At 46.2% G+C, this 21,393-nt stretch overlaps 9 protein-coding genes across 15 annotated transcripts; 3 read left to right on the plus strand and 6 right to left on the minus strand.

Annotated features, from left to right (window-relative positions):
* Window positions 1-517: 517 nt before the first annotated feature.
* Window positions 518-3,925, minus strand: LOC6739210 (P protein). The gene is made up of 7 exons (XM_002076084.4): window positions 3,550-3,925; window positions 2,965-3,366; window positions 2,728-2,900; window positions 2,302-2,647; window positions 1,858-2,246; window positions 1,474-1,800; window positions 518-1,421 (listed from the first exon to the last, which is right to left on the minus strand). Exons 1-7 carry the CDS (start codon window positions 3,776-3,778, stop codon window positions 747-749), a joined length of 2,541 nt encoding a protein of 846 aa, XP_002076120.3. The 5' UTR covers window positions 3,779-3,925; the 3' UTR covers window positions 518-746.
* Window positions 3,926-4,813: 888 nt separating this feature from the next.
* Window positions 4,814-7,604, plus strand: LOC120284403 (mucin-5AC). Of its 6 annotated transcripts, none has more exons than XM_039292084.2 (3): window positions 4,814-4,898; window positions 4,965-6,387; window positions 6,820-7,604. In XM_039292084.2, the coding sequence occupies exons 1-3, from the start codon at window positions 4,871-4,873 to the stop codon at window positions 7,544-7,546; spliced, it is 2,178 nt and encodes a 725-aa protein (XP_039148018.1). In that variant the 5' UTR covers window positions 4,814-4,870; the 3' UTR covers window positions 7,547-7,604. The 6 variants fall into 6 exon arrangements, with proteins under 6 accessions (XP_039148018.1, XP_039147987.1, XP_039147965.1 ...); XM_039292053.2 differs by having other exon boundaries at window positions 4,817-4,898; window positions 4,965-6,723; XM_039292031.2 differs by having other exon boundaries at window positions 4,818-4,898; window positions 6,484-7,604.
* Window positions 7,605-8,806: 1,202 nt separating this feature from the next.
* LOC27209081 lies at window positions 8,807-10,421 on the plus strand. The gene is made up of 5 exons (XM_016184591.3): window positions 8,807-9,062; window positions 9,129-9,398; window positions 9,466-9,866; window positions 9,921-10,106; window positions 10,166-10,421. The coding sequence occupies exons 1-5, from the start codon at window positions 8,970-8,972 to the stop codon at window positions 10,350-10,352; spliced, it is 1,137 nt and encodes a 378-aa protein (XP_016023508.1). The 5' UTR covers window positions 8,807-8,969; the 3' UTR covers window positions 10,353-10,421.
* LOC6731016 (probable 39S ribosomal protein L24, mitochondrial) lies at window positions 10,381-11,563 on the minus strand. The gene is made up of 4 exons (XM_016178983.3): window positions 11,309-11,563; window positions 11,043-11,196; window positions 10,593-10,982; window positions 10,381-10,534 (listed from the first exon to the last, which is right to left on the minus strand). Exons 1-4 carry the CDS (start codon window positions 11,390-11,392, stop codon window positions 10,419-10,421), a joined length of 744 nt encoding a protein of 247 aa, XP_016023509.1. The 5' UTR covers window positions 11,393-11,563; the 3' UTR covers window positions 10,381-10,418.
* Window positions 11,564-11,666: 103 nt separating this feature from the next.
* Window positions 11,667-14,490, plus strand: LOC6731017 (geranylgeranyl transferase type-1 subunit beta). The gene is made up of 4 exons (XM_016179566.3): window positions 11,667-11,810; window positions 12,031-12,142; window positions 12,200-12,350; window positions 13,103-14,490. The coding sequence occupies exons 2-4, from the start codon at window positions 12,033-12,035 to the stop codon at window positions 14,021-14,023; spliced, it is 1,182 nt and encodes a 393-aa protein (XP_016023510.1). The 5' UTR covers window positions 11,667-11,810; window positions 12,031-12,032; the 3' UTR covers window positions 14,024-14,490.
* Window positions 14,361-16,016, minus strand: LOC6731018 (F-box/LRR-repeat protein 15). Of its 2 annotated transcripts, none has more exons than XM_016178982.3 (2): window positions 15,057-15,984; window positions 14,361-14,718 (listed from the first exon to the last, which is right to left on the minus strand). In XM_016178982.3, the coding sequence occupies exons 1-2, from the start codon at window positions 15,830-15,832 to the stop codon at window positions 14,553-14,555; spliced, it is 942 nt and encodes a 313-aa protein (XP_016023511.1). In that variant the 5' UTR covers window positions 15,833-15,984; the 3' UTR covers window positions 14,361-14,552. The 2 variants fall into 2 exon arrangements, with proteins under 2 accessions (XP_016023511.1, XP_002078179.1); XM_002078143.4 differs by having other exon boundaries at window positions 14,576-14,930; window positions 15,057-16,016.
* Window positions 16,017-16,102: 86 nt separating this feature from the next.
* On the minus strand, window positions 16,103-16,952 carry LOC6731019 (serine protease 1). The gene has a single exon (XM_002078144.4). The coding sequence runs from the start codon at window positions 16,910-16,912 to the stop codon at window positions 16,136-16,138; it is 777 nt and encodes a 258-aa protein (XP_002078180.2). The 5' UTR covers window positions 16,913-16,952; the 3' UTR covers window positions 16,103-16,135.
* Window positions 16,953-18,366: 1,414 nt separating this feature from the next.
* On the minus strand, window positions 18,367-19,267 carry LOC6731020 (serine protease 1). Its single transcript, XM_002078145.4, has one exon. It carries the CDS (start codon window positions 19,228-19,230, stop codon window positions 18,400-18,402), a length of 831 nt encoding a protein of 276 aa, XP_002078181.1. The 5' UTR covers window positions 19,231-19,267; the 3' UTR covers window positions 18,367-18,399.
* Window positions 19,268-20,200: 933 nt separating this feature from the next.
* Window positions 20,201-21,094, minus strand: LOC6731021 (serine protease 1). Its single transcript, XM_002078146.4, has one exon. The coding sequence runs from the start codon at window positions 21,045-21,047 to the stop codon at window positions 20,247-20,249; it is 801 nt and encodes a 266-aa protein (XP_002078182.1). The 5' UTR covers window positions 21,048-21,094; the 3' UTR covers window positions 20,201-20,246.
* Between the last annotated feature and the right edge of the window lie 299 nt (window positions 21,095-21,393).

Below are 21,393 nucleotides of genomic sequence, written 5' to 3' on the forward strand. Positions count from 1 at the left end.
TTTATTGACCAGCAGTTGTCTTTCCATATACTATACTATGCTATATACTTGGTTTTATATACATACATGCAAGCACACTCATATGCGGATATTCTGGTCAACATTGAACTTGGCAATGGTCAGTCTCAGGAATTATTTACGTTTGTTTATGTTTTCCTACCAAGGTGCATATGGGATAAACGCGAAAACAAGAGAATTATGATATTTGTAATTTAAATTAATAATATGTTTATATATTGAGCAATGCTTTGAAATCTGTAAAATACAGACATTGCTTTGAATTTTAAATGTATCTAAATACTTCTTATTGAAATTTGAAAATCAAATCTATAATTTTCCTACGTCTTGTATTTATGGCCTGTTGAATTTTCACGATTTCCCCACTTCGACCTCAGACAATATAGTCTAAATTTATAACATTTCACACGACATTAAAAACACCGCCTTGAGAGACTACCAAAAGTGATTTCCATCAGTCCAGCCAAATTCCACGAAGGCGAACGAAAACCATGTGTACTTTTATATTTCTTGTATATTTTTATACATTTGCCAATCGCAAATGAACGCTTAAATATAAATATTCTTATGTTATATGCCAAAAACACATGAAAAACATCAAGAGGCGAATGTAAAAGGACAAAGACTACAGTAAAACTCACACAAAATAACCACTAGATTCGAAGTGAAAAAAATTGTTCATTAGATACAATAATATATTATTCAGTATGTGTATTATAGAGAGAATCTCAATGCCATTCAAAGACCACATGCGCCACCAGTAGATAGACAGTCATCAGGGTAATCTGTCCCAGCATCATGGGAAAAACTGTTCTCAGATATCGGGTGAAGGACAGCTTATAGCCATGCTGCTCGGCAATTCCGGCTGCAATGACATTGGCTGAGGCGCCATAGAGCGTTCCATTCCCGCCCATCGAAGCGCCCAGGGTCAGAGCCCAAACCAGTGGCTGGAGGGGCAGTCCCAGCGATGGCTTGGCCACCAGAGAGGTCACCAGCTTCACCATTATGGCTGCCACCGGAATACTGTCCAATATGGAGGATGCCAACGCCGACATCCATAATATCATAAAGATGGCCATGGCCAGGCGATGACTCTTCCCCACCGAAAGGATCACGTGCTCGGTGAGCTCACTGATGCACGAGAAGATTCCCAACCGCTCCACGCACTCCATCATCACGAACATGGCGGCGAAGAAGAGCAGCGTGGTCCACTCGATGCGGTGCATCAAGTGCTCCATGTCATCGCGATTGAGGATGATGAGCAGCAGGATCACACCCAGCAGGGCTACCCAACCCAGCGGCAATGTCCTCCAGTGCGGCACGGATTGGATGAAGAAGCAAACAATGACGAAGATTAGGGCTCCAGCGGATTGCAATAGCAGGGTCTTGTTTTTGATGGGGTACTGCAAATGGATTGGTCAGTTATAAAGATCCCAGTTCAGTGAATCCACTTACCTTCTGCTTGAGCTCGTCCAGCGTATTCGTATAGACCTCCGTGGATCCCACACCTTTTTGCAATCTTCTAATCGTCCTTTTCAGCTGTTTAATCTTAGACTGAAGCGTTCCCCTCACCAGCTGGGCATCCTTGGAGCAGGAGGCCACCGCATTCAAGGCTCTCTGCCACACCTTCATCTCCCTACGCAGCTCACTCATCTCCTTGGGCTCATTGAGACGCAGTGCATCCATATTGTGATAGAAGAGGCGCAGATACACGCAACTTTGAATAACTGCTAGAATGACACCTGGAAATGTGTGGGCCACAAATGTGGGAAAAGTTACATCCTGAAAAGGTAAGGGAAAACTATATAACAGCTTGTATAACCTATATGTTGTACCCACATTATCCACAATAAAGTGATTGGTGCTGACTATAATACTGATGGGATCCCCGATGGGCGTCAGGGCTCCTCCGATATTGGCATGCACTATAATGCCCATCACCACGGGCAGGGGATCCAACTGCATGACCTCGCACAATCGGATTGCCACTGGGGTCAGGAGCAGCACGGTTGTCATGTTGTCCAGCACACTGGACACCAGGCAGGTGACCAAACAAAGGCTGTATATCATGGGCCAGATCTTGCCACCCGATATCTCGAAACAGAATACGGCCAGGTAGTCGAATACGCCAGTCTCAGTCAGTATCAAAATGAGCAGCATCATGCAGAAGAGTAGAGTCAGTAGCTCCATGTCCATCCACTGGATAATCTCATCCATATTGGGACGATCTGGGGAATTTCAAAGAATTAAGGAATGAAGAAATACCTGGGTTCTGTAACCAACCATTAAAACAGGCTAGAGCCGTCACCGAAAGAATGGAACATATCATGGCCACAAAGGTTCTTTCGAAGAGTTCCCAAACCAGCAGTGCATAGAAGATCAGCAGGATCACACCAGCCAGGATGCTCCCTGTCCTGGCATTTACTATCAAGGGATTATAGTTCAGAACGATGGCCAAATCCACCTCCACATCGCTATAGATATGCAAGCGGAATTCGCTGTTCTTCCCAGCCAAAATTTCATCCAACTCCTGGGTCATCTGGTAGGTGCGATTGGTGGCCACAGCCGGAGCACGCAGCATCAGCTCCTCCTCGGAGAGGAGTGGTAAACGCCACGCTGGAAGTATATCCTGAAAAATAAAACAAAATCTTACTTCTTGCCAACTTTCTATTCGATTGTGTAGTAGTTATGTAGTTATGTAACACCCACCTGGAACACCTGGCTGTGATTCTCGCCAATGTAAGTGGACACCTGTGGCTGCACAGTCAGAAATCCAAAGCTCAAAGTTTCATTTTCGGGGGCATCCAGCGTGGAGAGCTCTCTAAAAGCGCCATGAATCTTCAAGCGGAAGTCACCAGTGGGTTTTTGGAGCAGCTTGAAAACTAATTAGAAAAACAATGTTCCAATAAATAAAAAGAAAAACAAACTAAATATATGGAAACTCACACTTTCCCTCCTCGCCCATTGGCACCTCAATGGTCTTCTCCAGCAAATGCTTTTCACCCACCGAAATCAACACCACTGCCGCCAGGATCCAAAAGACAAGTAGTCCACCACGTTTCCACAATTTGTCCCGCTGTCGCTGCTCCTTGGAACGCTTGGATTTGTGATGAATCCGGCGGGCCTGTGATTTGGCATTGCCCGGACCACCATTGGCCGCTTCGTGATCGGAATGGGTGGTGACCTCATCGTCGGTGGCATTCTCATCACCAGGTCTGGCCTTGATGTCCAGAAAGTCGGAGCCGGCAAAGCTGGAACCGGGCTCATCCTGAATGCGACTGACGTTCTTCATATCCACCTCCTCGTATCCCTCCTCATCCTCGTCGTCAGTGGCGCCGCCGGGGGAACCTACAAGTGAGTGGCAGTCAAGTAATTAACCAGCTATCTATGTCGTGGATTGAGCAAGGGAATGGATTGACATTTGTTAACAGATTATTGATTTAAAGGCTATGGCTTAGCTATACACTGAGCAAATACTATTAATATTTTGTCTATGGGCAGTCATAAATTTGAAGTGACACGATTACTCACCATGGATTCTCTCGTTCTCCATCTGAAAACTAGCCATGCTGGGATCGTGACGAATCTCTGCGGGCAGTGCGCGCCATACCTGTAATGATTGCTCGGTGACCTGGACGGCGGCCACCTGATTGTGGTGGCATGCACCTCGCGGACTTCGGTGCTGCAGCTCCATGCCCGATGACTTGTCCCGTCCGGGACTTGCCGGCCGTAGGTTTCGAATGGTGTCCCGCAGACCCATGTTGTTAGGAAACGGCAGGAAGTGCGAGGAAATCGGTTGACGGAGCGTGGGAGCTTTTCCACAGATTTCACAGATGGACGTCAGCGAGGTGTGGTCGCGGACATCTTTGCCGCACGCGAGGCACAATGCGACTGAATATAAATCCGAATCGGACGCGACGCAGTTGCGGGGTTTCAGTTTCCATTCAGCCGCCGGCGCTGCTTTCAATATTGAAAGTGAAAACCATCGCCATCGTACCACCCACCGACCTTCGGTCCCACGGAGCTTTATATTTGCCGATTTCCAGGATGGCGCAGGCGCCGAGACATTGTTGTGGATTCCCATGTTTTGCTCGCCTCATTCGGGTGGCACAATTCCTATCAACAAGTTTGCATTTTGCACCCACACAATGGCTTATTGAAACGGATTTACTTGACCCATTAATTTTTGCCACCCCCGATCTTAGTTGCACTCAATTGCTCATACGACATGTGGTCCGTTTTCGTTGTTGAATACTCACCAATAATTTTGTAACTTTTCATTAGAATAAAATACATTTGAATATTTTCATTTGAACAGAAGTATCATTTTATGCATATTATTTAAGCTGCCAAAATAGATTTCTCACATTTAATTAAGGTACAGTAAAAGCTAAATATGATGTTCGATTCAGGAAATATTCACTATATTGATTACCAATTATTTTAGCAGTCATTTCCATTTACTGAGTAAGTTATTTTTATTTATTTATATAATTTCTATATCTACAATCTAAAATTTCTCAACCCTTTTTGAATGGAAAGTTTTCTGACATATCTTCGCATTTTCATCCTGCGAAGGCTATATATATATAAACTGAGGGTTAATTAAACATTATTGTTTATACAAGAAACGTGCTATAAAACGGCTGTTCTAGTAAGCTTGCATAAACATAAAAGTTACCTTGTTTATACAACTTTTGCCCTATTTATAATATGTTAAGTTTGCAAATGAAATATTTGCACACATGCAAGGGTTTAAGCAAACTGGATTTCGGCAAAATTCGAACCTATAAAAGGCATACGCATTGCTTATTTTAAAATAGTATAATAGATTACTGCAAGGGGTAATAAAATGAAAGTCGCCCTTATCTTTTTAACTGGTATGTAGTGTCCGTATTTCCGACAAGATGGATTCGTTTTGTAAGTTTAGGTTTATTTTTATGCAGTGAGCATTTTGCTCATACAGGTTAAAAATGTGAAAGCAAATTACGACTGGGACAGTATGACAGATGGTCCATGTGAGGAGATAATACCCGGATCTGGAGGAGACACTATCTACAACCCAGATCCAGTGCAACCCTGTGACCCTGACGACAATCCGACTACTCCAAAACCCAGACACAAGACTAAAAGACCCAAATCCACACGTAAAACAACCAAACGAACTAAACGTCCTCCCAGAAGGAACACCAAAAAGACCACCAAAAGGTCCACCAAAAGAACCACCAAAAGGTCCACCAAAAGGACCACCAAAAGGTCCACCAAAAGGACCACCAAAAGGTCGACCAAAACCCCGGCTACAACAGATGCCCCTATAACGACCACGGATGCGGACTGCACATGCTCCGACACAACAACTGTGACATGCACGGACTCGACGACTCCATTGTGTACCGACACCCCTCCTTGCACCTGTTCTGAAGAACCTTCTACTGCAATACCCAGTTCTCCTTGCACATGTACTGAAGAAACCACTACACAAACACCAACGTGTTCCACCCAAGGAACCCCAACAACCCCCAGCACATGTGCCCCAACCTCTACCACAACAAAATGCACAACAACAACTTCCACTTGTGCCCCAACGACAACTACACCTAGATGCACTACAACAACTTCCACTTGTGCCCCAACGACAACTACTCCGAGATGCACAACAACAACTTCCACTTGTGCCCCAACGACAACCACACCTAGATGCACTACAACAACTTCTACTTGTGCCCCAACGACAACAACTCCTAGATGCACTACAACAACTTCCACAAGGCGCCCAACGACAACTACTCCTAGATGCACACCAACAACTTCCACTTGTGCCCCAACGACAACAACTCCTAGATGCACTACAACAACTTCCACAAGGCGCCCAACGACAACTACTCCTAGATGCACACCAACAACTTCCACTTGTGCCCCAACGACAACTACTCCTAAATGCACTACAACAACATCAACAAGTCGCCCAACGACAACTACTCCTAGATGCACTACAACAACTACCACAAGGCGCCCAACGACAACTACTCCTAGATTCACACCAACAACTTCCACTTGTGCCCCAACGGCAACTACTCCTAAATGCACTACAACAACTACCACTTGTGCCCCAACGACAACTACTCCTAAATGCACTACAACAACATCCACAAGTCGCCCAACGACAACTACTCCTAGATGCACTACAACAACTACCACAAGGCGCCCAACGACAACTACTCCTAGATGCACACCAACAACTTCCACTTGTGCCCCAACGACAACTACTCCTAAATGCACTACAACAACATCCACAAGTCGCCCAACGACAACTACTCCTAGATGCACTACAACAACTACCACAAGGCGCCCAACGACAACTACTCCTAGATGCACAGCAACAACTTCTACTTGTGCCCCAACGACAACTACTCCGAGATGCACTACAACAACTTCCACTTGTGCCCCAACGACAACTACTCCGAGATGCACTACAACAACTACCACAAGGCGCCCAACGACAACTACTCCTAGATGCACACCAACAACTTCCACTTGTGCCCCAACGACAACTACTCCTAAATGCACTACAACAACATCCACAAGTCGCCCAACGACAACTACTCCTAGATGCACTACAACAACTACCACAAGGCGCCCAACGACAACTACTCCTAGATGCACTACAACAACTACCACAAGGCGCCCAACGACAACTACTCCTAGATGCACACCAACAACTTCCACTTGTGCCCCAACGACAACTACTCCGAGATGCACTACAACAACTTCCACAAGTCGCCCAACGACAACTACTCCTACATGCACTACAACAACTACCACAAGGCGCCCAACGACAACAACTCCTACATGCACCACAACAACTACCACAAGTCGCCCAACGACAAGTACTCCTAGATCCACACCAACAACTTCCACTTGTGCCCCAACGACAACTACTCCTAAATGCACTACAACAACTTCCACAAGTCGCCCAACGACAACTACTCCTACATGCACTACAACAACTACCACAAGGCGCCCAACGACAACAACTCCTACATGCACCACAACAACTACCACAAGTCGCCCAACGACAACTACTCCTAGATGCACTACAACGACTTCCACAAGTGCTCCAACCACAATCACACCTTGTCCAACAACAACACCATCAACAAGTCCTACAAGAACAACACGTCGTCCTTGTCCTTGTCCTTGCTATCCCCAGCCTCCTTACCAGATTCCTCCTTGGTCATGGTGGTATCCTTACCCGATCTACCCCAATCCGGTGTGGCCCTGGCAACCTAACCCAGTTGTTCCTCAATGGCCACAGATGCCCGGATATCCAAATCAGTGGCCACAATTACCAGGTAATCCCCAGCACTTACCACCGCCGTTGCCATCTCCTCAGTGGCCCTGGTCTTGGCCAAAACCACCAGTAGTTCACCCTAAACCTGGCGACTGTGAAAACATATGCGAAAACCTACTGAAGGGAGTAAAATATCAAGAAGATCTCATCAGAAGATGCTTGTGCACACGAAAGTAATCCTTTAAAAAAAATCACTTAATTGTTTTATTAAAATGTTGACTATTTATAAAAATTACTTAAGCAATGTTTTTATGGAACGGGTATGATGATACTGAATGGCTAGTCCTATCCTTCAGAAATAAAAGGAAGACTTATGGATGTCACAATGGCGCAGGCGCCTATATGGTTTTTCGATTTCCATGTTTTGCTTAACACTTTCGTCCCTGAGAAGCTCAGAAAGCTTGGGCGCCATTCATCAACAAGTTTGCATTCGGACTTCACCACTCTAATCGACACTTGACTACATTATTACTTATTTAAACGCAATCATTTGACCCATTATTTTCCGACGCCTTCGCGTTTGGTTGCACTGCATTGCTCATGCGACATGTGGTCGCACTATATGTTTGGAGCACACATTTGGACAAGTTTAATGACCAATTGCCAGGGGATTGGAGAACTCACTGCCCTTCGAATTGGGTTAGCACATTAGCTGGTTAGGAACAAACGTAGATTGAAGTTAGGATGGGGAGAGAAGCAGGAAAACTTAACGAGTTCTAGCATATGGCCATGTGTACAGCTCAAAACTTATGGCTAAGATCCTTTCCCAAAAAGATATGTTCTAATATTTTTCCAATAGTAACAAGTTTAACCAAACGTACTTTCTCTGCAGGGCATACCACCAATCCTAATAAGCTATAAGCACTCCTCAGCAGAGTGAACCACTAATTTGCTGGTAATTTATCAAAATCTAGATTATAATCCTGCTGATGGATTATGTTTCGGGTCGATTAGTACCCAAGTTATAGGACTACTAAAATTCGTCCTTCGTTCAGGTGAGCATGCACATTTCCTACACAATAAGCAGATGTTAATGGCTCTCTTCTTTGTTGTTTTTGTTAACTTGTTAATACAAATACACCGTGTGCCAATTCACAAATCCAACAAGGTATAGTGGACATACCAACAAAAAAGCTAGCAAAGCAAATAACAATTTGTTGACACACAACGGGCTATTGGAGTGAACCTTAAAAAATCTATTGAACAAAAGTATTAATATATAGCATTTAAATGACCGAAACATGTACTTTAATCAATGTAACTTAAACGTAAATATAATAATGGTTGCACCTGTCGTATGCGCAATTTTCATGAAGAGTGGTCCACTCTAAAGGACACATACGTGGTAACAAGGGGGCTACGCTTGCCCCTGTCCCCACCTCCCGAATTGGTTCGTGGGTGGATTTGGTGTGGCCCTGTCCAATGGCTACCGCGCAAAAATAATTTTGTTATTGTGTTTTCCCTCATAAGTGGACATGACGGACCCAACGAAAGCTCATTCAGCGCTGGACAGGCGAACTGGAAAGGTCTAAGACGGAAGATGTCATCGCCGGCAGAGCGGGCGAACTTCGTGCAGCACTTCGGACAGACAACCTGAGTGATGGGCTGTGGCTCCTCCATGGATACGCAGACGAATCCTGTCGTCACGGAGGTCAGCTCGGCAATGCAACCGCGCCAGAATGGCGCCTCTGGGGTAAGAGCACTTGTACAGGTCGTCTTGCCTCTGCCATAATCAATACCTCTTCCATTTCGTCATCAGAATGTGGTCGAGCAATATGTGCGCCTGGACGAGCAGATCAGCAAGCTGGAGGGCACATGTCCTGGTCCTCGAATGGCCACCGCCGAGGCCTGGGTGGAACACATCCACGGCAAGCACGAGGCGATGCTGGGACTCGATGGCATGGGAGTGCCTCCTTTGCGCGAGAGGGAATGGGAAACCGAGGAGGCCCTGCCCGTTCCAGCTTACACAATGGGGGGGCGGCAGGCCGACCCAATTGTGGCCAACACGCCCACCAAGGACCTGGCCCAGGTAAATGGCCTGCCATTAGTGAATGTGATAAACTTTCCCCAAGTATATTATTAACTTTCGACTTTAGCTTGCCTACAACCTGGGCGTAATTGGCGATGCCCGCAAGGCTTCCATGCACGAGGATTTCTTTGCCAACCTGAGCGAGTCCGCCCTGTATTTGCTTAGCATTCGTTACTACGGCGAGCTGTTGGAGCACACTAAGGTGCGTCTAAAGACTCTGGCCGAGAGCTATGCAGAGCTGAACGAGCTGTACGTAAAACAAGATGGGATTATAGCGTATATAAGCGGGGGAACGTACATGACTCGGCTGGAGGAGAGCATTGATGAGCAGCTTGAGACGGCAAGAGATACAAGGGATAAGCTGGGCAGCGCACTGGAGCAGTGGCGCATCTGTGGATTACTACTTAGAGCAGCCGCGAATTCCTCGACGCAGGCATTAAAGCAATGGCGACAGCTTGGACGGATAATGTAGGTAACTTAATTCCCCACATAGAACTTGTTGACATATTATTTCCCGTTCAGAGATCCCAAGCAAAAGCTTCAGTGGGCGTTGGACTGTCGAAGTCTGTTACACGCCTCCACGATATCCCTAGAGGCGGCTCAGCTGGCTTTGCCGCACGTGGAACTCAAGTACATGAGTCATCGGCAAGTCCTAGCCGTCAAGCACTGTAACACCTACCTAATCACGGATATAGCCAACAAAGCGCGGTGAGTTAATATATAAATTTCTCTAGAATTTTCTCCAACGCGAAACGAATCCATTTTAGGTACGAGCACACCAGTCGGGTCTTCACCAGCTACGAGTCAAACATGTCCAAAACATGCACGTGGCTTTATGAAACCTTTAACAGCACGCTGCGCCCAGACTACGACAAGGCGGAGGAAACTGTATGCGGGCTGGCCAAGACGCTTCGGGATCATCGCGAAGAGGTCTTCAGCACGGTGCGCAAGTGACATTCAAATTATTGCTCAATTATATGGGTATTTTGTACATTAGTTTAATAAACAGTAGGCATAACATTAGTACCAATAGCTCTTGACTGGCATGCGTTCCTCCTTGATGCCCATTTCCTCCATAATGTCCATCTCGAATGTGGACAACTTGGGCTGAAAGGTGATCTCACCCACAACAGCGCCTGAAATGGACAGACTTGTAGTACAAGAAACATATTGAAATGCGATAATAGGCCATACCTGGCGTATCCTTCTCCCTTTCGATATAGGCGTTTGGTGTTTTGTAATCGTGCGTCTGGTTGTTTGTCTCCGGGACGGGAATGATTCGGCCAGATCGCAAGGACACCCGCACTTTCTCACCCTCTTCCGTGAAACGCCACTCAAAGTCGGTGCCCTGAAGATCCGATGGGTCCACCAGACGAATGTCCTTGGTGACGTGCAAAGGTGCCTCGGACTTGATAATGATACCGGGAAACTCCTTCTCACCGCCAACCTTGCGGTAGTGCCAGTTGAGGCCCTCTACAATTACCCAATTGCGCTCGGGTATAACCTGGGTGACAATTCCCTGCTTTCCCTTGTCCTTACCCACCAGGACTTCGATACGATCGCCGCGGAAGAAGCTCCAGTCCTCTGAAAATGATACAAAACCATGTTTTATTACGTTACAGACCAAGGCCTCTTATTACTTACCGATTGGTTCCACTAGCACCTTGCGACGCACGGTTCCGGGCATATTTTGCTGTCGGAACTGTCCCGTCCATGAACGATTTGTGGTGTAGCGGAACCTCTTTCGCTCCACTGTACGCGGCAGGTAATTAATCTCCTTCGGAGTTTGCCAGTACACCTGTGTTGAAATAAAAATAAATATTTTAATAAATGCTAATACATTTTCCATGCGATGTGTTACGTGAGCCGCTGTTCCCGAATTGTTCAATGAAAATTACTCTTCCTGTTACCTGTTTCTTGCTGCGCTCGATGTATTCCTTGGGCAGATTGGAAAAGTTCTTCAACTTGCTGGCCAAATATTGCGTTAAACGCATTTTGAAAGATTATTTCAATTATTAATAATACGAACTAGTAAATTAAATGCGGCTTGCAATCAGCTGTTGGGAACTGAAGAATAGCCATTCACAGGAAGGCCCAACAATTTTATTTATGTTCAATGTTTATGCGACGCTAAAGATTATGAAAACTTGATGTAGGCTTGTAAAATATTTAAATTAAATATATTCGAAGTTTCTATGTTTAAAAAAACAAATTATAAATTAAAGAAATTGTTTAACATTATGATTTATAAATTTGCGAACTAGCGTTGAGTTGTCCGTGTAACCGTGGCTCGCTGTGACTGCCAAGATGAGGTAAGAAGAAGAAGCTGCTATTTGTGGACTACTCTTGGTGTTTTATATCGTTCGCCGCAGCCCTAAATTGCAATGCAAACCGGCTTTATATAAACAAAAGGTAAGTGCTAGACCATATAAATGTGGGCACGTGCGGGCGCAACACCATTGGAAAACGCAATCGCAACCGGAGAGCGTCTGTTCTGGCCAGCTCAGTCCAACCGTTTGGGAAGGGCCTCGCAACGCTTAGTCATATCCATATCTCAGCGCACACCGAGACAATCCAGTTCCTACCCACCCATAAGTTCCTAAAATAACAAGCAATATGTCCCACCACATAGATATGGAAGACCGCACTGATACGGAGCCCGTGCTGCTCTCCAAGCACGCCAAGAATCTGCTCCGATTCCTTAATCTTCTGCCAGCTCGCATGGCCTCCCACGATAATACCAGGTAAGTGCATCCTAGCGTCATATTTTCCTTGAGGCTAACCATTTCTTTGTCCATCAGGAGCACAATTGTGTTCTTCGCCGTCTGCGGTCTGGATGTGCTGAACTCATTGCATCTGGTGCCGCCACAAATGAGGCAGGACATCATTGACTGGATCTACGGAGGATTGGTGGTGCCACGCGACAACGAGAAAAAGTGCGGCGGTTTCATGGTGAGCATAAATTCGCGTCTGTCAGGTGTACAAACAGTCGTTGACAAGCCAAACAGAACCATCTTCCGCTCCCACATCCACTCCCAATCAAGTTCCTTATCTCCATACGTGGCCAGGCAGCAGACACTGCGGCAGACCTTGTCGCATCCCTTACATATTGGTGTTTATTCAGTCAGTTGATATACGAGCATTCGCATTTCTTTCATTGAGAAGCATCCACGAAGTAAATATTATGAGAGATTCGTTTCCAACAGAAAAAGTATGCAATTCTTTATTAGCACTTATGAATTTTTTTTTTTTTTTTAACTATATATGAAGCCACGTCTTGCTTCCCCATCATGCATCACTTATAAAGATAATTTAATTATTCATGCAAAAATTTTCATAGATTAACAATGTGATTAAAACCCCCTAGTTTCAATTAAAAATCTAAATTTTGTTTTTAAATAACGTTGGTTAGACTTTGATTCTAACGAATGTTTTAACTAAATAAAACCAATTAAATTGTTAATTCCAAGGTCAACGCATCTGCTTTACATAAAAAGCAAAACGGCATTGCTTTTGTTACGATCTATACTGTTTAATTATGCATAGTTGTAGGGGTGTTCTCCATTTGCGCAGCAGCTCGATTTACCAATCCCCACCACACCCCACCCACCAACACCTTGAATTTATCGCGCCACGCTTTATCAGCGACGCCAACAACATGCAAAACCACTTTAAAATAGATTGATTAATTGGTATCTTTGCAGGGCTGCCGCGCCATGGTGCCCAAAACCGAGGACGCCGAGATCTTGGAGTGCATGCGGAAGTATCAGTGGGGCCACTTGGCCATGACGTACACGAGTCTCGCAGTGCTGGTCACCCTGGGCGATGATTTGTCCCGTCTGGATCGGAAAAGCATTGTGGACGGAGTGGCTGCTGTTCAAAAGCCGGAAGGCAGTTTTAGCGCCTGCATCGATGGCAGCGAGGATGACATGCGATTTGTTTATTGTGCCGCCACCATATGCTACATGCTGGACTACTGGGGCGATGTCAACAAGGAGACCATGTTTCAGTTCATCACTCGGAGCCTGCGATACGATTACGGTTTCAGTCAAGAGCTGGAGGGGGAGGCCCATGGCGGCACCACATTCTGTGCCTTGGCGGCGTTGCATCTTAGTGGACAACTGCATCGCCTGGATGCCACGACGGTGGAGCGAATGAAGCGTTGGCTCATTTTCCGGCAGATGGATGGATTCCAGGGACGCCCCAATAAGCCAGTGGATACGTGCTATTCCTTCTGGATTGGTGCATCGTTATGTATTCTGGACGGCTTCGAACTAACCGATTACGCGAGGAACCGAGAATTCATTCTGAGCACACAGGATAAGCTAATTGGGGGCTTTGCCAAGTGGCCGCAAGCCACGCCTGACCCGTTTCACACATACCTCGGTCTCTGCGGACTGGCTTTCACGGGTGAACCTGGTCTAAACCCTGTGAATCCCAGTTTGAACGTGTCCATGGCCGCCTACGCTCACCTGCAGCATCTGCACGAGCAATGGCGGTCCGCAGATGGCCGAGGTGACGAGGAGCTTACCTCTGCATTCAAGCAAAAACTCCACCTGTCAAAGGGGGTCGAGGCGTCATCCTCTACAACTACCTCTAACTCGCCATTAATTTCAGCACAATGATGGGAAGCCGCACAAAGCACGAGCGGAAAGTTAAAGCACACTATTGTATTTATATTGGCCGCATTTTAGCCACGCTTCTTATACTCTTGCAGTTAGTGTATTTATTTCAGACAAAAGTTATAAAACTATATATCAGTATCACCAGCGGAGTCGATACGGTCATGTCCGTCCGTCAGTTTCTATGCCAAATAGTCTCTTAGTTTAGCAATCTGCATGAACGGGTCGTTGTTTTTAATTGGTATAAATGTTATAATTACTGCAAGGGTATATAAGATTCGGCTTGCCGATTCTAGCTTACTTTCTTGTTCACATGTATTTTAATGCAGAAAGCTCGAGCTTTTGGAGAGAGAGATGAATAAGTTAGTATGTTTATTGTACAGCCTAAATTAATGTTAACAATGTGTAAGATTAAGCTTAAAAGTAAATTAAAGCGTCCCATGCTGAGGCATGTATTTACAGCAAAAGTATTGGATAGCCTCGAAAGCCTCCTTGGTACATTGGTAATATTGGCCCGGAATCAGAATTAATCTCAAACCTGCAGGAACAGGCGGTGATGTTGCACAGTTGGCATGTAGCCCATGCCGGGCCGATCGATGTGGACCCGTCCACGGAGTGGGGCGAGCACACGCTCGGTGACCAATGGGCAGCGCTGCACCATCAGTGACTGCAGCAGCGGGCAACTTGAGGTGAGGGCGCTGCGGAAGAGGGAGAACGGAGTGTGGGCTAGTAAACAAGGAAATCGCTGGGATAGAAGTCGTTCAAGTTGTAAGCGTTGAGCCCCACATCCGGCTGTGGCCTATCGATATAAAGACGCCGCTGGCGGAGCGGCGCCAAGGAGAGTTCCGTGACCCTCGGACAACGGCGGATGAGCAAGGTCTGTAGCCGCAAACAGTGCACTGTCAAAGCGCTGAAAATACGCAGATGCGGATGCAGATGCAGATTGGTTTCCCCAGAAACACACAGACACAAGGCACGCACAGGTTTACTGACAATACGACAACAGCTTTTAGGGATAACTATGAGTATTACTTACTGCACGCCATAGTCGGAGATGGCCGCACATCCGATCAGGTTGATGTGCTCCAGTTCGCGGCAATAGTTCCCGATCTGGATGAGCACCTGGTCGGTGACGCTGGGTGTGTTTGCGAGCGACAGGACGGTGAGCTTGTTCAGTTTCCTAAAGAAGATAATCAAGCAGCGCTCGCCAATTGCACCGCAATAAGAGATGTCGAACTCCACCAGCTTGCTTTGATGGAGCGTCAAAGCGTCCACCGCTCCCGTAGTCAGCCACTGGCACTTGGACAGCTTGAGCACGCGCAGCTCTTTGCACTCCACTATGATCGGCTGCAGGGAAAGGGCCGTAATGTTGACGCATTCGTTTAGGTTGACGGCCCACAGGCGTTTCTTGTTGTTGGCCAGTAGTGGCAGCAACAACTCATCCGTTAGCCATCGGCAGCAGGCTAGGTGAAGCACCTCCAATCGTTGGCAACATCGGGCCAACACTCGAAAAGCCACGTCTATATTCTTTGTGTTGTTCCCCGAGAGATGAAGTTCCTGCCTTTTTTCCAGAGCAGCCTCCACAAAACGTTGTGCGGTACGGGAGCAGCAGCGCAGGTTGAAGAGATCCTTGAGCGACAGGTAGACGGCAACCTGCGGGATGAGCACATCGTCCCAGCAGACATCAAACAGCGATCGTGGTGCTGCACTGGAGGTGGTGACCATTGGCCTTGGACTGCCCGTGCGCTTTGGTTGTCCTCCGCTGGCCATGGCCATCAGGTGGGCCTCCTCCTCGGGATGCAGAGTGCACATGCTGCCGCCTCCGGTTACGTGATCTACGCACCAACAAAGCACTCCCAACGCAATCCTTTGGTGCACGACAAAAACGTAATTAATTGTTTACTTGCTAGCAATCAGCTGTTGCTTTGGCATTCGCACAAAACTGCTGCATAATTTATTTGTGTACAGTAATCTTACGCCGTGGTTTCTACACACGAGTAAAATTTGTTTTACACTGCGTAAAACCTGTGTAGAACACATAGATTTTGTTGGTGACCCCGATTTATATACTCTCGAAACATATTGCTTTTAAAATGATCGATTTATTTAGAAAAATTAGTAAGAGATGCCAGTGTGGTCGCGGATCCAGTCCAAGTGGTAGGTGACGCGCTGGAATCCAGCAGGAGCACCCGACTGGCAGCCGTTGGAGGAGACGAAGTTGCTAACTCCCACCAGCTTGGAGCCGTCGTGTGTGACCAGGGGACCGCCAGAGTCACCTCCGCAGATGGACTTGCCGTCGACGGTGCGGGTGCAGATGACGTTGTCGCCAACGCTGCCGTAGGTCCAGCCGCACTCTTCGTTGTGGACGATCTGGAGGTCGACGCACTGCAGCCAGTCGGGCAGTGGGCTGCCATCGTAGGTGCCACCCCATCCGCAAGCGACGGCCCACCATTCGTTGTAGTTGTTGTAACGGTCGTTGTAGCTGGGGAGCTCAACCTTGTTCACCATGTGCCAGAAGTCGACGTGGGGGATGCGGATCAGGGCGATATCAGCGTTGGGGTGCTTGATGAAGTTGCCGTTGCCGACGGTGTGGGTGAACTGGGCGTTGGTGCGCCAGGTGGCACCGAAGTAAACGATCACGGAAGCGGCATCTCCGATGCAGTGCTCGGCAGTCAGGACCCAGTCGTGGGCGATGATGGAGCCACCGCACCACCAGCCTCCGCTGAAGCCAAGACCCACAGTGTAGGGAGCCTTGCCCTCTGGGGCGGCATAGCCGTTGGTGACACGGCCCTCAATCTTGGTGGTCTTGGGCAGGTCCTTCACGAAGACCTTCTCGTCGAAGGCGGAGGCCGAAGCCACGGCCAGAGCCAGGATAGCTAGGAACACCTTCATGCTGATGTCTATACTGGATTCTTCTTTCGGATGGCAGCCTTTTATACACACTTTCAGCCAAAACCATATCTGCAACTCGAAAAGGGCTCGTAAATAATCCTCAAGACTCCCATAAACGATGTCATCGATAAGAACGGAGAACCACTCTACCAAGTCTTTTTGGGCGTAGAATCCCAGTAGTAGAAATCAAAGAAGCTCTAGGGGGGTTTAGACCCCCCTATTAGTAACTAGATTATAAATTATGATTACCATATTTTAATTGTGCAGCAATGAAACAGCCAAATTATTATCAATTTAAATGGAATAACATTTTGTTTGTAGTTTTATTCATATTTATAAAATATATATTTGTCAACCTTTGCGCGAACCATTATATCTTATCATTATTTTTTAGAGCTTGAAATTTACAATGATCTTTGCACACGTATGATTTTCAATATAAGTTGTTTGTTAACTTTTACATAAAATGTATGTCTGCTCATTGTCCTGATAAGGATAAACTGTGATAATGGCTGGGGTTTTTCCGGCTGTTCTCATTCAAAAAAAAATCTATTACTAATTGTTGCCAAGTTAAAGGATTCTCGACTATTCATAAAAAAAAAAAACAAATAAACACTTGATTCAGTAGTGTATGATAACCCTATATTCACAGCTTTTTGATAACAAGAATTACAAGTGCCTACAAATAAAATAGTTTACAATTATTGTTTAAGTATAAAGAAAAGTGTGAAAGTGATTATAATAGTGCTGGAAAAACTTTAAAAACTTTAAAAAAAATTTTGTTTGCACTTTTTTTCACCAAAATTCTCAAAATTACTAAAAAGTTAGCGGTCATTGAAGATAAGATTAAATCTATCAACTCTAGTACAAATCTGTAAATTATAATTTGTTTGTTATAATATATAGCTTTTGCTTAGAATTTCTAAACTATCTAATCGTTTTAAAACTTACATTGATTTATCTGGTTTCATTAAAAAATTTAGTTCAGTGTATTTCATATTCTATGAAAAACTGTTTGATAAATTTTTATTACTTAAATTAAGGAAAATTTTATTCATTATAATCAACTCAAACAAAATGGAGATTTTAGCCACATGCGTAAACCCTTTAATCTTATCTAAGGTAGGTCTGAAAAATAAACAAATCCCTCCAAATCAATTGATAGAAAACTGAGATAGTAAGAGAAATAAACTAGACTGACAGTAACAACAAATTTAATACGCAATTCTTTATAACTTATACTATAACACTACTTATCTCTCCCATTTAATTTAAATATTAGGCTAAAAATTTAATCATATATAATAATAAATTCGAAATCATATCCTATGAAAGCTAGCTATCGAATAATCAATCTAGACCTTACAAAATCAGGTATCTTGATCCTTAAGATAATACATTTTAGTTTCCCCATTCCTTAGACTTGAATAAACGAATTGAAAAACAATTATCTGTTAAATGCAAAAGGCTTTATTTCAAAAACGAAATTAGTAGGAGATGCCGGTGTGGTCGCGGATCCAGTCCAGGTAGCTGGTGACGCGGGTGAAGCCATCGGGCAGGCCCGAGGTGCAACCGTTGGAGGCCACGAAGGAGGTGACACCGACCAGCTTGGAGCCGTCGTGGAGGACCAGTGGGCCGCCAGAGTCGCCGGAGCAGGTGGACTTGCCGCCGGGGGTGGAGGTGCAGATGACGTTGTCGGTGACCACATCGGTTCCGTAGACGCTGGAGCACTCGTCGCGGGTGATGATCTGGGAGTCCACGCAGTTCAGGTAGTCGGAGACACCACAGCTGTCGCAAGGCCTGCCCCATCCGGAGGCCAGAGCCCACCAGCCGGCGAAGTTGTTGTAGCGCTCGTTGCCGTTGGGCAGCTCCACCTTGTTGACCAGGTGCCAGAAGTCCACGTGCGGGGTGTTGATCAGCGAGATGTCGTTGTTCAGGTTGTTGGTGTTGTAGTTCGAGTGCTGACGGAAGTTGCCGCTGCCCACGGTGTGGGTGTACTGAGCCTGAAGGCGCCACAGAGCACCGTAGTAGATGGTGACGGAGCTAGCTCCGTGGGTGCAGTGGGCAGCCGTGATCACCCAGGTGTTGCCGATGATCGAGCCACCGCACCACCAGCCACCGCTGCCGCTGCTGAAGCCCAGACCCACGATGTAGGGCACCTTGCCCTCGTGGGCGGGATAGCCGTTGGTGATGCGACCCTCGATCGAGCCGGGTCCGGATCCCAGGACGGCGTCCTTCAGGGGCACCGGCTTCACCTCCTCGGGCTGGGCGGCGGCGCAGGCAATGGCCACGGCCAGGACAGTTAGGAACAGCTTCATGTTGATCACTTGAGTACAACTGGATACTCCGCCGTCGGGCAGTGATTTATATACCCATCGAATTCGACGTACTCATATCGCTGGAGATCTTCACCACTCGCCACTCGAAAGTTCAAACCACTCCGGTCGGGCTAATCTTATCAAATTAATTTCGCACGCCTCCAAAATGCGGCACTATCATTACAGGGTACTCCAATGATCTACCCATCCGATTCGCACACTTGCCGGCTCATGACTTGCCACTCATTCATTAGGAGATTGCCCGGGTCTATCAACTTGGACGTGCGGCCACTCGGAGCTGATCTGGAGATAGGTACCGATAAGCCCCCATTCATGCCCAGAACCACAACTCAATGGCGCACTCGAACAGGAGCGCACAGAGATTAGGTAATAAGTCCTGTGATCATTCAAAAGTAGTATTACTTAACGTTTAGAAGTGCGCGATACATTGTTTAGGTTTTAATATTAACTGCATTCCCATTAACGTGCTTAATATTCAAATTTAAAACAATATTTGTAAAATGTACATGTAAAAAGTAAAATATTTTAAGACGAAAGTTGTATTATTTTTTAGAACTATATTCCATATATTTAATAGATGAAGTCTATGCATAACTTAGCTTTTGGGTTTTGTTATTATAAGAATGTTTTGGGAAATATAATCTTTTGGTAAATATATATATTATTTCATTATCTGATGACTAGTATAGATTCCTACTTGTGTCTATCATGGCTACATATATAGGGTTTAATCAAAGACACTAGAATAGCGTCTTTGGTTTAATCATGTTTTCCAGTTAATAAGTGTTCGATTGCAAAGAAACCATCCCCTTTCTTAGCCATTCATGGCTTCTTATCTACAAAACGTTTATTATATTAGATTCTGATTCTTCAAGACTAGACTCTTTAAACTTAAAAATATCCATGTGATATTTTAATATAATAAACCCAGAAACATAAAGGCGTCAAATTATTTGTTATGCATTTCGTTTATTTAAAAATAAGAATAATCAAGCTTAGTAGTAAGCAACGCCGGAGTTGTCGCGGATCCAGTCCAGCTGGTTGGTAACACGGGTGAATCCGGAGGGCAGGCCAGCGGTGCAACCGTTGCCGGAAACCCAGGAGGTGACACCCACCAGGCGGCCACCGTCGTGGAGAACCAGAGGGCCACCGGAGTCACCGGAGCAGGTCGACTTTCCGCCGGAGGTGGACACACAGAGGATGCCATCGGGCTGGTTGCCGTAGGTGCGGGAGCATTCCGAGTTGCTGATGATCTGCAGGTCGACGCACTCCATCCAGTCGGGCTGGGATCCGGCGGTGGTCAGTCCCCAACCGCAGGCGACGGCCCACCAGTTGTCGTACATGTTGTAGCGATCGTTGAAGCTGGGCAGCTCCACCTTGTTAACCATGTGCCAGAAGTCCACGTGGGGGGTGCGGATCAAGGCGATGTCGTTGCCGTTCTGGTTGGGCCAGTTGTGGTTCTGGATGAAGTTGCCGCTGCCGATGGTGTGGGTGAACTGGGCGTTGGTGCGCCATGTGGCTCCGTAGTAGACGGTCACCTGGGAGGCGCCGTTGGTGCAGTGAGCAGCAGTCAGGACCCAATCGTGGGCGATGATGGAACCACCGCACCACCAGCCGCCGTTGCCGCTGAAGCCCAGACCCACGGTGTAGGGAGCCTTGCCCTCGGTGGCTGGATATCCGTTCACAATGCGGCCATTGATCTTGGTGTCCTTGGGCAGGTCCTTGGGATGAACCTGCTGGACAGTCTCGGCGGAGACAGCGGCCAAAGCCAGAGCCAGAACAACGAACACTTTCATGGTGATTGGATCACTCGTGGTCTACGCCAGACTTCCATCCATTTTTATTGCGCCCCTTATCGCTGTCTGGAGTAGCCCCCACTCGGCGTTATCCTATCTCTAAGAATTTCGCCCGCTGATACCAATGGAAATTAATTGATACCACGTCTAAGAACATCTTGATAGGCAAAAAAATGATAACTCGCTTTTGGGAAAAATTTAAGGCTGATTATCTTCACTTACAACCGACACAGGCAATATAAGGAAACAAAAATGATTTTAATTTAATTTAAGGATTAAGTAACTTACATCAACGTATACATGAAGTATGTAAAATGTAAAAAGAATTTAAACTAGGCGCCAAATG

Source organism: Drosophila simulans, chromosome 2L (genome assembly GCF_016746395.2).
Source record: "Drosophila simulans strain w501 chromosome 2L, Prin_Dsim_3.1, whole genome shotgun sequence".
Lineage (NCBI taxonomy): Eukaryota > Metazoa > Arthropoda > Insecta > Diptera > Drosophilidae > Drosophila > Drosophila simulans.

What these genes read in the sequence shown, in the direction of transcription:
- LOC6731018 (XM_002078143.4), bottom strand. Translation starts at nt 15,832, where the DNA reads ATGTGCACTCTGCATCCCGAGGAGGAGGCCCACCTGATGGCCATGGCC. An exon ending in ATCTCCGACTATGGCGTGCA is followed by an intron (nt 14,931 to 15,056) that starts GTAAGTAATACT and finishes GCGTATTTTCAG; the next exon opens with CGCTTTGACAGTGCACTGTT.
- LOC6731021 (XM_002078146.4), bottom strand. Translation starts at nt 21,047, where the DNA reads ATGAAAGTGTTCGTTGTTCTGGCTCTGGCTTTGGCCGCTGTCTCCGCC.
- LOC120284403 (XM_039291975.2), top strand. Translation starts at nt 4,871, where the DNA reads ATGAAAGTCGCCCTTATCTTTTTAACTG. An exon ending in CGCCCTTATCTTTTTAACTG is followed by an intron (nt 4,899 to 4,964) that starts GTATGTAGTGTC and finishes ATTTTTATGCAG; the next exon opens with TGAGCATTTTGCTCATACAG.
- LOC6731017 (XM_016179566.3), top strand. Translation starts at nt 12,033, where the DNA reads ATGGAAGACCGCACTGATACGGAGCCCGTGCTGCTCTCCAAGCACGCC. An exon ending in GCCTCCCACGATAATACCAG is followed by an intron (nt 12,143 to 12,199) that starts GTAAGTGCATCC and finishes TTTGTCCATCAG; the next exon opens with GAGCACAATTGTGTTCTTCG. An exon ending in AAAAGTGCGGCGGTTTCATG is followed by an intron (nt 12,351 to 13,102) that starts GTGAGCATAAAT and finishes GTATCTTTGCAG; the next exon opens with GGCTGCCGCGCCATGGTGCC.
- LOC6731020 (XM_002078145.4), bottom strand. Translation starts at nt 19,230, where the DNA reads ATGAAGCTGTTCCTAACTGTCCTGGCCGTGGCCATTGCCTGCGCCGCC.
- LOC27209081 (XM_016184591.3), top strand. Translation starts at nt 8,970, where the DNA reads ATGGGCTGTGGCTCCTCCATGGATACGCAGACGAATCCTGTCGTCACG. An exon ending in CGACAGCTTGGACGGATAAT is followed by an intron (nt 9,867 to 9,920) that starts GTAGGTAACTTA and finishes TTTCCCGTTCAG; the next exon opens with AGATCCCAAGCAAAAGCTTC. An exon ending in GATATAGCCAACAAAGCGCG is followed by an intron (nt 10,107 to 10,165) that starts GTGAGTTAATAT and finishes AATCCATTTTAG; the next exon opens with GTACGAGCACACCAGTCGGG.
- LOC6739210 (XM_002076084.4), bottom strand. Translation starts at nt 3,778, where the DNA reads ATGGGTCTGCGGGACACCATTCGAAACCTACGGCCGGCAAGTCCCGGA. An exon ending in AATGGGCGAGGAGGGAAAGT is followed by an intron (nt 2,901 to 2,964) that starts GTGAGTTTCCAT and finishes TTTTCTAATTAG; the next exon opens with TTTTCAAGCTGCTCCAAAAA. An exon ending in TGGACGAGCTCAAGCAGAAG is followed by an intron (nt 1,422 to 1,473) that starts GTAAGTGGATTC and finishes ATCCATTTGCAG; the next exon opens with TACCCCATCAAAAACAAGAC.
- LOC6731016 (XM_016178983.3), bottom strand. Translation starts at nt 11,392, where the DNA reads ATGCGTTTAACGCAATATTTGGCCAGCAAGTTGAAGAACTTTTCCAAT. An exon ending in TCGAGCGCAGCAAGAAACAG is followed by an intron (nt 11,197 to 11,308) that starts GTAACAGGAAGA and finishes ATTTCAACACAG; the next exon opens with GTGTACTGGCAAACTCCGAA. An exon ending in GGTGCTAGTGGAACCAATCG is followed by an intron (nt 10,983 to 11,042) that starts GTAAGTAATAAG and finishes TATCATTTTCAG; the next exon opens with AGGACTGGAGCTTCTTCCGC.
- LOC6731019 (XM_002078144.4), bottom strand. Translation starts at nt 16,912, where the DNA reads ATGAAGGTGTTCCTAGCTATCCTGGCTCTGGCCGTGGCTTCGGCCTCC.